General features: G+C 46.9%; 1 protein-coding gene across 1 annotated transcript in view; it reads left to right on the top strand.

Annotated features, from left to right (window-relative positions):
• Positions 1-12,099, top strand: part of GCN1 (GCN1 activator of EIF2AK4) — a 63,516-nt gene that overhangs the window by 5,862 nt on the left and 45,555 nt on the right. The window contains exons 3-11 of the mRNA XM_074205992.1: positions 2,806-2,869; positions 3,996-4,127; positions 5,886-5,994; positions 7,549-7,647; positions 7,731-7,865; positions 8,385-8,453; positions 8,559-8,667; positions 9,117-9,191; positions 10,582-10,710. Of these exons, the coding sequence (XP_074062093.1) occupies positions 2,806-2,869; positions 3,996-4,127; positions 5,886-5,994; positions 7,549-7,647; positions 7,731-7,865; positions 8,385-8,453; positions 8,559-8,667; positions 9,117-9,191; positions 10,582-10,710 (921 nt within the window). The remainder of the gene's footprint in view (positions 1-2,805; positions 2,870-3,995; positions 4,128-5,885; positions 5,995-7,548; positions 7,648-7,730; positions 7,866-8,384; positions 8,454-8,558; positions 8,668-9,116; positions 9,192-10,581; positions 10,711-12,099) is intronic.

Raw genomic sequence — 12,099 nt, 5'->3', positions numbered from 1 at the left:
CTGTGAAGGGACGGAGAGCTAGAGGAGGCCAGAGGGAGAAGGGGAGGCCTGGGCAAGAGTGGGAATTCTCAGTGTGGTACGATGGGTTGAGTCCTGGATCTGGAATCAGGAAGACTCAGATTCAGATTCTGCCCTAGACTGGGAACCCAGGGGATGTCCTTTAGTCTCTCTGGGCCTCAGTGGTCCTTGTTGTGAATTGAAATAGAAAGAGACTTGAGGGGAAGGAGTGTCACTTAGGAGGTTGCTTTGAGGGACCCAGGGTCCTAATGACACTATGTAGAGAAGAAAAGGAGCCAGGACAGATCTTTGGGGATGTCCCCAGGAAGTACAAAGTAGGTGCTGGTCCATCAGAGACTAAGGAGCAGTCATTGGCAGGAGAACTGAGGGCATCCAGTTGGAAGGGATGTCAGGAAAGGAAGGTGGAGAAGGCCCTTCGAGATCATTGGCATCTTTGGAGTGGGTGATTTTGGTCAAGTGATATGTTTGGGAGCCAGATTACAAAGGATTGAGAAGGGAGTGAAAATGGAGGAAGTAGAGACCAGAAGTGAATGTAGCTTTCTCAGAGTTGGGCTGAAAAAGGGAGGGGGGGAAACAAAGGATGCCGGCTGGAAGCGATAGTAGGCAGGACTTAAGGATGGCAGAGACTTGGATGGAGAAATGGGGAGAACCGAAGTTGGGGGGGGGGGAGAATAATAGTGGAAATATTTTCTGGATGATATTTAGTGACTCATGAAGAGGTATTGGTCTTGTTTCAGAGAAGGGCCACCTCTTCATCACAGATTGGGGAACCCTGGGAGTTATAAGATACAAAGATGAGGGCACATCATAGAAGGTGATCACAATTCTTTAAATAAAGAGTGAGGCAAGATGCCATATATTTGAAATTTGTAAAATATCTAGTCTTCTAAATAGCAATTTTTATGTAATGCAAATGTGGCCATAGACCTGGGAAGGGACTGGAGTCCTGGGCCCCTTGGTTAAGGAACATTTGGGGCCCAGGGACAGAGGAAACAAGAGCAGCTGAGGATAGACATGCAGTACCTGGGTGTGGATGGACACATGGATGGGCTTCTTTGGAGGTCTCAAGCTAAGCCCCCCATCTACAGGTCTCTCTGCATATCTCTTCTGCTTTCACTTGGAAGGGAGGGAGTTTGTGTGTGTGTCTGTGTGTGTGTGTGTGTACAGGAGTGGAGTTAAAGTTACAGTAAAGTTAATGTAGGTGTTTTTTTGGGGAATGTGGCATTTTTTCAGAATTCTTTACATAAAGTTTAATTAGTGTAATGTGAATTTATATAGCTGGAACTATCTTTACTTAGAATTTCATGTAATAATGTGATCAGTTAAAAAAAGTCACGAAGACATGATTGGACATAAAGCTTGTTTGATTGTAAAGTGCTAGGTCATCAGTCCCTCCTTAGTCTTGCCCCAACTTCTCGTATCTCCCTGTGGAATATTGTTTCTTTCTTGTGTTTCTCTCCCTTGCACCTAACTTGGGGGTCCTACCCAAAGTAAATGCTGTCTGGAATAGGCTGCGAATTCCTGGGGCTGACTGAGGGTGTCCTCTGCTGCTTCAATACTTTGCTTCTTATCTTTCTGGCAAAGTTCTTGATGTTTTAAAAAAAATTGAAATAGTGATTATGGATCTGGGGCCATTCCTTTGTAAACAAGCAATTATCCCAACAGGCTAGAAAGATGGTTTTATGGGAGAGAGGAATGGTGAGGCTTCTCTGAAGGGCTGTGGTAGGTCAGCAGGATTGGTCCTGGCCCCCAAACTGGCTTGAGCTTTGCCTCTCCTAGAGTTGTTGAGTGTCACCTTGGCTGCCTTTCTTCCTTGCCCTTGTTTCCCATGGCCCACCAGTTCCCAAGGCTCAGCAGTTCTTCCCTTCTGTTATTTTGCTTACCCTCCACTGTCTTTCTTTTCATCTCCATTGCTGCTGATTGGATTCAGCCCCTTTTGTCACTTTTCTCCTGGGTTCTTGTTACAACTTCTGATGAATACTCTGGCTTGAGTGCCTGCTGCATTGCATTGTGTGTGAGACTCTGGATCCGGTTGGGCTGGTGACCCCTGGCCTCTATCTGACCAAGTCTTGGGCCCTCCCATCATTTTAGCTGCTTTCTTCCAGTCAGAAATGAAATCAATAGGAATGGTCTTCTAAGTGTCATCCCCCTGATTTTCTTTTTTCCCTGCTCTGGTTCATCCTGTCCATTGCCAGAAGATCAGTTTAATTCAGTCCTGCAAACCCTGATGAAGGTGCAGGGTCCCCTGCTAGGGGCTGGCATGCAGAGGTAGGAGTGAAAAATGGCCTTTATCTCCTGATGACTCTACACTTTCACCCTGTTGCCCTGGGACTCAGAGCCCTTCCTGGTTCCCCAAACTTGAAGCCTCTGCCGATGGTTGGCCTGCTCACCAGCCTCTGAAACCACTGTGCCTTGGCTCTGTGGTCTGTCCTTTGTGGGATTCCTACTTCTTTGGACACAGTCCTGCCCTGCTCCAGACCCCAGCCTCCTAAACCCTCTCAGATTGCCCCTGGTGGAAGTGACATCACTCTTCTCCCAAGTCCTGTCTTCACCTCTCTTCCATGCACTCACTCAGCAGAGCTGCCTGCTCCAGGCTCTGCCCTCTGCTTTTTGTCCAACAAGAGCCCCATGGAAAGGTGCCTCCTTATCTGGAGACCAGTCCTGCAGTTGAGGACTTGTGTCCTCAGGTGTTCTCTCTTCCCCACTATTAGCCGGGTGCTTTTTCCTGAGTGGTCACTCACCCCATGTTTGTTGATGGATGAATTCTTGGGAATGCTTTGATTTCAGACCTGCCTGAGGGAGCAGTAAAAGGCCTCTGCAAGCTCTTCTGCCTGACTCTGCATCGGTACAGGTGAGACCCTGAGGTGGGGAGGGCAGTGAGGATGGCACAGCCTGAGGGACACCTCTGGCCGGGACCCAAGGCCTGACTCCAGCCACCCCCAGGGTGACTGACAAAGGCAGCTGTCCTCTGAACCTTGGCTTGTTCCTTGGGTGACGTGGATCAGGAGAATGTTAATAGCTGCATTTCAGAAGAATTGATTTCTTTTTATCACCCTCTGCATTTTATTATATGCATTTAAGAGCATTCTTCAAGAGGGAATCTGTCTGCAGGTTTGAACAGATTGAAAAAGGGGCCCACTCTATGAAAAAAGGCTAAGAAGTCTTAGAGAGGATGAGTTCTGAGATCTTTCTTGGGTTGGGTGAAATTATCCAGGGAACCCCTCAAAGTGGGTTTAATCTCATTAGCTGATTTCTTGGATTTTCTTTGTTTCATGTTTTGGGGCATGTGGGACCAGGACCAAGCCTTTCCTCAGTAAGTCCTACTTGAGGTTAAGGCAACATAACCCTTGTTGTGCAGGAGACCTGCTCACCTGGTCTCTCCTGGAACTGTCCGTCCTGTCTGCTCACATGGACTGATGGCCGTGCTTGTCAGCTGGTCGTGTGGCCATTGAGTCAGGAAGGACGTAGCTGAGAGCAGAGTGGATGGCTGTTTGGGGGGAACTCCAATCTCTTCCAGTCTTAATTATTCATTGGAGTCTCTGTGTTGGAACTTCTTGGGCCAGCTGAAGGATTTGCCCCTTGATTCTGAAGTTGTCATCTCTTTTGAGTCAGTATTCCTAGAAGTTAACTTGGAAATGCTAATGGATCTTCATATCTGATAAACATGAGACTACTTGTTAAATCATATTTGGGGTGACAGGAAGAAGGGCTTTCCCTTAGTGAGAATTGTCTGAATTGACTCCCCCCCAAAAAAATTTAAAAAGGTTTTAGGGCAGCTTGGAAAGGTGGATAGAACCTCAGAGTCTGGCTCATTGAGAAACTCTCATGTTCTTTGTCTGGGGTGGCCAAGACAGAACATTTGGCTCCTGAGAGAGAGATGGCTCAGCTGGGCCCTGAACAGGAGGCTGGGGCTTGGCTGGGGAGGGGCCAGTGAGCCTCCTCACACCACTGCACCCACTTTCCATCCTGTCCTGTAGAGACGCGGCATCTCGAAGAGCTCTGCAGTCCGCAATCCAACAGCTGGCAGAAGCCCAACCTGAGGCCACCGCCAAGAACCTACTGCAGTCTTTGCAGTCTTCGGGCATTGGTGGCAAAGCAGGCGTTCCTAGGTGAGCACCGAATTCTGGGAGGGCAAGGCCTGTTCAGCATGGGCTACTCAGGAGCAACCTGATGGGACTGGGGGAGTGGGGGCATGTGGGGAGTGTGGGTCTGCTACGCAGCCTTGGCCACTTGTAGCTTGTCCTGTACAATTACAGGGGGAAACTGGAAAGTGTGCTTGTCCTGGGTCTAGGCATTCCCAGCAACAGGATCAGGAAGTTTAGAAATCTGTGTGCATATATACACATATATACAAACCACCCCTCCTTAAAAAAAAGTCTTTTTTAATTTCTTATTGATTAAAAAATGGTTTAATTTTCTTTTGTGCGTTTTTTTTTTGCATTTTCTTTTTTTATCATTTATATATTTGAAGACTGATACAGGTTATTGGACATCACCACAAAAGGCCTATATGTGTCTATATGCTTCTATATGTTTCCAGGTGTATGTGACTCTGTATTTATAGAAATCACACACAGACTCACACAGACATCTGAAGTGACTTCAAGCTCCCTGGGTCAGCCTTCAGATATAGATGACCGAGAATGGAAAAAGTGCGAATACAGACAGCCAGAAAAGGAAAACAAACCAAATCCATCCATCACAAATGGTTCTAAAGGCTCTTTGCTCACTGCCTTGTGATGTGGATGGAACCATTTTTTGTCTTGGGACCATTGAGTCAGGGAGCATCCCTAGCAGAGAGGAGTCTGGGGAGGCCAGTTGGGATCAGTTGGGTGGTCCAGGGAGTGAAGCGCAGGCTGGGATGGAGTGACTTTTCCTGCTTGAGAGCATTTGATCAATAGGAATGCTGGTCCCTGCACTGGCTCTCTCCTGGGCTTGTTGTGGAGAGTTGAGGGAGGAGGGGTTGTGGGAGAGCCCTCTGAGAACTTGAAACACCAGAAAAATGTGGTTTAAAACAAACGTATAAAATGCATAGAGGTAGTCACAGAGATGACCATTTAATGTCCTTAATTGGAAAGTTGTTTTCTTTAGGTATCTGGGGGTGCGGTGGATGGAGTTAGGAAGACCTGAATTATTTTTATTTTTATTCATTCTTTCTTAAAATATATTTATTTTTCCAATTACATGTAAAAATAATTTTCAGTATTCATGTTTGTACTGTTTTCCTCCTCCTCTCCTTCCCACCATATAGCCTAAGATAGCAAGTAATCTGATAGAGGTTATACATGTTCAGTCATGTTAGACATATTTCCATATTAGGGAAGACATGAGTTCTAATCCTAATTTATACTAGCCTGGACAAATTCTTTCCTCTCTTTGGGCCTTCATTTCCTTATCTATAAAATGATGATGATAATATCACTTATGTGACAGAATTGTGAGAAGCAGAAGAGAGAATATTTATAAAAGTGATTTGTAAACTAGTAGTTTTATAAAAAATGATGATTTGTTCTTCCTTCACTCTATTTCATCTAAGTTGTTGCTGTTTCTTTGAATTTATGATTTGTTGTTGTGTAGTAACATTCTATTCCATTAATAGGCCATAATTTATTTTACCATTCCCTCAATTAAATTTATCATGTTGTGGTGAGGCAAGATTTAGCTTCCCATCAAAAGTAATCCAGGGAGAATATTCCCTTGTTTATTACTACATGTCAGCATTCTCTGATGCTGGTTGAGTTACTGAGGATTGGTCATGGGTCATGGATGGGGAATTCCTGTTAGGTCTGTTTGCCGGAGTCATTCATCAGTGGGGTCCTGTGGCCGGCAGTCGGTGCTCTGACCTCAGCTTCTCCCTTTTGTCCCAGCAAGAGCAGCGGATCCGCAGCTTTGCTGGCGCTGTCCTGGACCTGCCTGCTCGTCCGCGTTGTCTTTCCTACCCGTGCCAAGAGACAGGGCGAGACCTGGAGGAAGCTGGTGGGTAGCTCTGGGCCTGGGAGTGAGTGGAGGAGGGAGCTGCTTGGGGCTCCTGGGAAGGCAGGCCCTCCTCCTCCTGCCTGGGTTAGTGTCTTGTGGGGGAGCAGTAGAGAGCATACCACAGGAGCTGGCCTTGAGCCACTTTGATTTACAGTAAATTTGTCCATGTTTGAATTGTTTGTCGCCTCTTTGGCTTAGTTGTAGCAGGGGGCTTGGGGGCCTGAGTGCTTGGGTGACTGACCCAGGGTCATCTAGCCTCGGTGGGTCAGGACTTGAACTTGGCTCTTCCTGACTTTTAGATCTACTCTTGATCTCATAGCTTCCATCCCAAGAAGTCTTTGAGTCTCCTCTGTGGGTCTGTTAAGCCTAGAAGTTCAAATAAGCAGATTTGAAACTGATTTCCAAGGGCTGTCCTCCATGTATAGAACTCCCACCTTCCTCATGTCCACTGCCTGGTGTCCTCAAGGGCCTCCTTAATCTGAGGGCTGCCCTTTTCATGTCAATATACTTACATAACAAACATGTATAAATATGTTTGTGTGTTAGCTCCTCCATGAGACTGTGAGCTCCGGGGCTGGGGGCTTCCCTTTTTTCCTTTATCTTCCCAGCCTTTGGTCCTTCCTGGATGCTTATCTTGATCTGATTGTTTAACTGCAGAGACCTCAGGAGAGGAGAATTCTTACTCTTAATCATTTACAATGCACTTTGAAGTGCGGGCTTTGGGGTCTTGGGTCACCAAGGGCATCGCTGAATCAGTGGACATGCGGGCCACCATGAAGTAGTCCAAGTATGCACATGGAAACCCAGCTGAAGTAGCTAAGAGGGCTTCTGTAGCATAATGGAGAGTATAATGGGGCTGGAGCTGGGAGGCTGGGCTTTGAATCCTGCCTTGGACACTTCCTAGCTCTCTGAGTCTGGACCCAAAGGGCACCTAAGCCTCTGAGCCTCATGGAGTCGATGGGGGAAGGACTTTGTAGGCTTCAGAGTACCCTCAAGATAAGAGGAGTCTGTTGGGGTGATATACCAGAGAAAGCCCTGCCCTGGGCATCTGCACCCCTGGCATTGCCATATGTCCTCATCTTTGGGCTTTGTCCTGTGTACCAGGGGGACACTGGTGGTCATTCTCTGAGTATCTCCGTAAGTGGTGGGTCAGGACGACAAGTGTAGGTCTCCTGTTAACCAACTGGGGACTGCTTCCCTCTGCCCATGGCAGTGCCCATCCAAGCCTGTCCAATTGATTCAGGGCCTCCTGGGTGCTGGCAATCCCCAGGAGACAGTCCAAGAGCCACTGAAGTTGGGGTGCAAGTGTTGCCAGAGCACATGAAAGAGGCCATTGATCCTGGGAAAAGTTGGGGGAGGCCTCCAGGGGTGCCTGTTCTGGCCCTGGACTCTGAAGGAGTCTTCCTCAAAGGGATCAAAATGGGCATGGTGGACAGCACGGGTCTATGTGGAGGGTGCTGGAGAGGACTGGTCAGGCAGGAGTAGGGTCTGTTTCTCTCTTTGTCCATCCATCTGCTGCCCCCTCTCTGAGCTGGCTCTGCTTGGTCTCGGCAGGTGGAGGTTCAGTGCCTGCTTCTAGTGGAAGTCCTGGGCGGCTCTCATAAGCATGCAGTAGACAGTGCCGTGAAGAAGCTGAACACACTGTGGAAAGAGGTGATGGCGGGTGCTGAGAGAGAATGACCTCGGCATGATCTCTGTTGTCCATACCTCTGATTCCTTGGTACTTCTTCCTGCAGAACCCGGGCCTGGTGGACCAGTACCTGGTTGTCATTCTTGGCCTTGAGCCCAGCCAGAGCTATGCTGGCATGCTCGGACTCTTGGTGCAGTTCTGCACGAGCCAGAAGGAGATGGATGTGGTCAACAGACACAAGGTGAGGCCAAGACCTGGGGGGACCTGGGGCTTGGGTGGTGGGCCTGGGTCTTGTTTTGTCTTGTGAGTTTGCTGGGGGAAGGGCCTAGCTGAGACCAGTAGCAGAGGTTGGCCTGAAGTGGGGTTGGGGGTTGGAGGGTCCTGAGGGACTCGGTTGGGATTAGCTTTCCATAGAATGTCTGTCCTGGAGAGACAGGGATGAGGTTTCTCTCCCTTGTCCCTTGAGTGCAACCTCATCTGATGATGTGAACTCTAGGGCAGGCCAGTAGGCAGGATGAATGTTCCAGTGCCTCACCATGACCTGGCATGACCCCGAGTGTGCGAGCAGGGGCAAGGCTCAGCTCGGGATGATTTTGGGGTCCTGGGCTCTCTGAGACCTGCCAACTCCTCAAGGGTACTGCTGCACTGGGGAGGGACCGCCCACCCTGGGAAGTCCTGGTTACGTTGAGTTGGATGGAGGAGAGCTTGGACCAAAGAGCAGAGGAGAGGCCCTTTAACTAGGAGACTGTTGTTTCTCCAGAGTGCCCTGTTGGATTACTACATGAAGAACATCCTGATGAGCAAAGTCAAGCCTCAGAGGTACCTGCTGGTGAGTGAGGGAGAGCCCCGGCTGCCCCGTCCTTGGCTTCCTAAGCCTCTCAGGGCATCCTGAGGTGGCAGCTGTGGCTGCTTGCTGATAGACTTCTCTCTGTAGGACAACTGTGCCCCAATTCTCCGCTATATCTCACATTCTGAATTCAAGGACCTGGTACTGCCCTCGCTGCAGAAATCCTTACTTCGGAGCCCTGAAAATGTCATTGAAAGTGAGTTGGAGACACCTCAGCTGGGTAGGGACAGTGGAGGGTCACAGGTCCTGGAGGCAGTGTTTAGCCATAGTTGCCAGGGTCAAGATAAGAAAAGAGTTCTGGATTCATTTGGGATCTCTTTGCAGGGGTGGCACCTTAATTTGTGAAGAGGAGGAGTATAGATCCCCAGCTTTGCTTCTCCTAGTGGTGTCCGTGGAGAACAGTTAGCACTAGGCTGTAGTGTCTTCAGCAGACCCTTGGCCTGGCACGGTAGCTGTGTGGGTCTGTTGAAATGATTGTTCATGTAGTAGCACAGGGCAGCTACTTGATCTTCTGTGGCATGAATGGAGAGATCGAACCAATGGACTCTTGGGAAGTGGTTTCCTTGACTTCAGTTGGAATCAACTTGGAATTAAACTAATGGAGTAATTAAATACACTTAAAGCTCTCCGTCTCCCTCCCATTAGCTGTGTCCTGTTTGTTGGCCTCAGTGACCCTTGACCTCAGCCAGTATGCTCTGGACATCGTGAAAGGTCTTGCTAGTAAGTATTGGGACCCCTGCCCTATCTTTGTAGGAAGGCACTTGGAACTTGTGCAGTTGCTGCTGTAGACAGGGCGAGGCTCGGACCAGAAACAAGGCAGCATGTTCTGTGGGGGACAGCTGGGAGCCTTTGGAGATGGTCCTTCCTGTTATTTGGTGCTGTCGTCTGGGGCCATGGCAGATTGGCTCTCACCTGTGTTCTCAGTTTCTCTAAGATGAGAAATCTGCCTTGATAACCTCCATGCTCCTTTTGACTTAGGTTCTCATTCATAGACATAACTGAGTCTAAAGTGTGCTTTTCTGATTAATCGTGTGTCTCTACAAAAGAGAACTCTTAATTAAAATAGTGGAGTGTTCCATTGACGTTAATTTAACTAGAGTTAAATAGTTCTGTTGCTTTGAGTCAGATTTGAAGAAACAGAGATGCCCAAGAAAAATTAAGCACCTTTCTCACTCATCTTCACTAGTGTCAATCCCTGTTTATTCTCATTCTGTCTTGATCTAATTTGCCCTGAATCTGCTTATTTAGAAATGAATTCTTCCTCTCTGCTGTTCTGGTAGGATGAGGAGGAGCAGCTTTGTCTAGAGGCCCTTAAGGCAACTAGCATCTAGCTTTTGATGTTTTGTACCAGAAGAGACGTTTTAGTAGGTGATGGGGTAAAGAAGGACCCTTTTCTAAGTTTGCTGGCCCTCTGCTCTTTTCTCTTGCTTCATGGTCTAGCAGGAGACTCAAGGACCGTAATTTTGGAGCTGGAAGGGGCTTGAGAGGTTTCCCAGTGCTTAGCTCTTTATTTTACAGATGAGGAAACTGAGGCACAGAAAGAGTGCCCAGGATCACCCAGGCAATGAGTAAGGGAGCTGGTGCTCTTTAGTCCTTCAGGAGAAGGTAGCTGCACTGGGCAGTTTCTGAGTCTTCTCTATAGAGAGGTTCTCCAGCTCCACCACCACCTCCCCCCTTTTTTCCTTTGCCATGTTACTTGATCTCCAAATAATTGATCTCCTTTTTTTTAATAGTCTGGCTTCAGACTTGAGATGGTATGCTGTGTTTTAAGTGGTCTATACCCTTTTTTAATACTTAGAATGAAAGTATTTAATAGGTGGAGAGCCCTCTTCATTAAAATACAGGGGTTGGACTGGATGATTTCCAAAGTCCTGTCCAGCCCTGAATCTATGACTCTGAAGGAAATGAGGGCTAGGGGTGGGGCTGGGGGCAGTTGTCATTTGAACACATGATCACTGACACATTGATGTAACCCATTTGAGTGTTGTAAAACTATAGTGATTATATTCAGAATTCTGAAATGAGCATTCCTTGACATTGATATTTAACTGAGGGCTGACTTGCCCTTCAACTGATTCTGTATGTTTTTTTGTGTATCCTTTCTCATTAGGTCAACTGAAATCCAACACTCCTCAGTTGATGGATGAGGCCGTGGTGGCCCTGAGGAATCTGGCCCGTCAGTGCAGTGATCCATCAGCTATGGAGTCCCTGACAAGACACCTTTTTGCTATCCTTGGGGGTGAGTAGTCTTCAGGGCTCCATCAGATGATGGGGAAGGCTGTTGACTCAGGTTGTAGTTCAGGAAAATCTGTTGGTCAAGATCTTGACTACCATTTACATGGTGGTTCATTTGTTTTAATTACTTCTGAGTCCCCATGATCCTATTTGGGGTTTTCCTTGGCAAAGCTACTGGAGTGGTTTCTCCAGTTCATTTTATAACTGAGAAAATTGAGGCAACTCCTTATTGAAATCTTTTATTGTCCTCCAGTATGCCACCTCTCCTGTCTCCCTCTCCCAGGGAATCATACTATATAACAGTGCTTTTGAAAAAAAAAATTATCCAGAACTGCCACAAAGGCTTTTCCCAATTGCATATAAATGGTAGTTTGGGCATCCACTCATCTTCATGACTTCAAATCTGACCTCAGACATTTACTAGCTGAGTGACCCAAGGCAAGTCATTTCACCCTGTTTGCCTCAGTTTCCTCAGTTCTTATCAGAGAGTGCTTTCCTAAATGACTTAGATTTCCGATTTATTAAACACTGGGTTGTTGAGTTCCCTTGTTTCAGGTTCTCTCTTGTCTAGTCTCTTCCACTGTCCTTTCTATATTTTTAACCAATACCTGATAGTCTGATGATTGTTGCTTTATAATATAGTAATTTACAATATGGTAATATCATATGGAGCTCTGGAAGGGCTCTTTGTCTTGGGTGGCTTTTTAATTTTTTTTTATTTTATTTATTTATTTTTAAAGGTTTTATTTGTTTGTTTGGGTTTTTTTTGCAAGGCAATGGGGTTAAGTAGCTTGCCCAAGGTCACATAGCTAGGTAATTATTAAGTGTCTGAGGCTGGATTTGAACTCAGGTACTCCTGACTCCAGGGCCGGTGCTCTATCCACTGCGCCACCTAGCCGCCCCTAAATTTGAGTTTTACAATTTTTCCCTCAAACTTACTTCCCTCCCCCCACCCACCCCCACAGAAAGCAATTTGTCGGTCTTTACTTTGTTTCCATGATATATATTGATCCAAATTGAGTGTGATGAGAGAAAAATCATATCCTAAAGGAAGAAACAAAAAGTATAAGAGATAACAAGATCAGACAATAAGATATCAGTTTTTTTTCCCCTAAATTAAAGGGAATAGTCCTTGAACTTTGTTCAAATTCCATGGCTCTTTATCTGAATACAGATGGTATTCTCCATTGCAGACAGCCCAAAATTGTCCCTGATTGCTGCACTGATGAATTGAGTGAGGCCATCAAGGTTGAACATCACCCCCATGTTGCTTTTAGGGTATACAGTGTTCTTCTGGTTCTGCTCATCTCACTCAGCATCAGTTCATGCAAATCCCTTCAGGCTTCCCTGAATTCCTGTCCCTCCTAGTTTCTAATAGAACAATAGTATTCCA

The sequence above is a fragment of the Macrotis lagotis genome, chromosome X (assembly GCF_037893015.1).
Source record: "Macrotis lagotis isolate mMagLag1 chromosome X, bilby.v1.9.chrom.fasta, whole genome shotgun sequence".
Taxonomy (NCBI): domain Eukaryota; kingdom Metazoa; phylum Chordata; class Mammalia; order Peramelemorphia; family Peramelidae; genus Macrotis; species Macrotis lagotis.
This window is presented reverse-complemented; position numbering and strand designations above follow the sequence as displayed.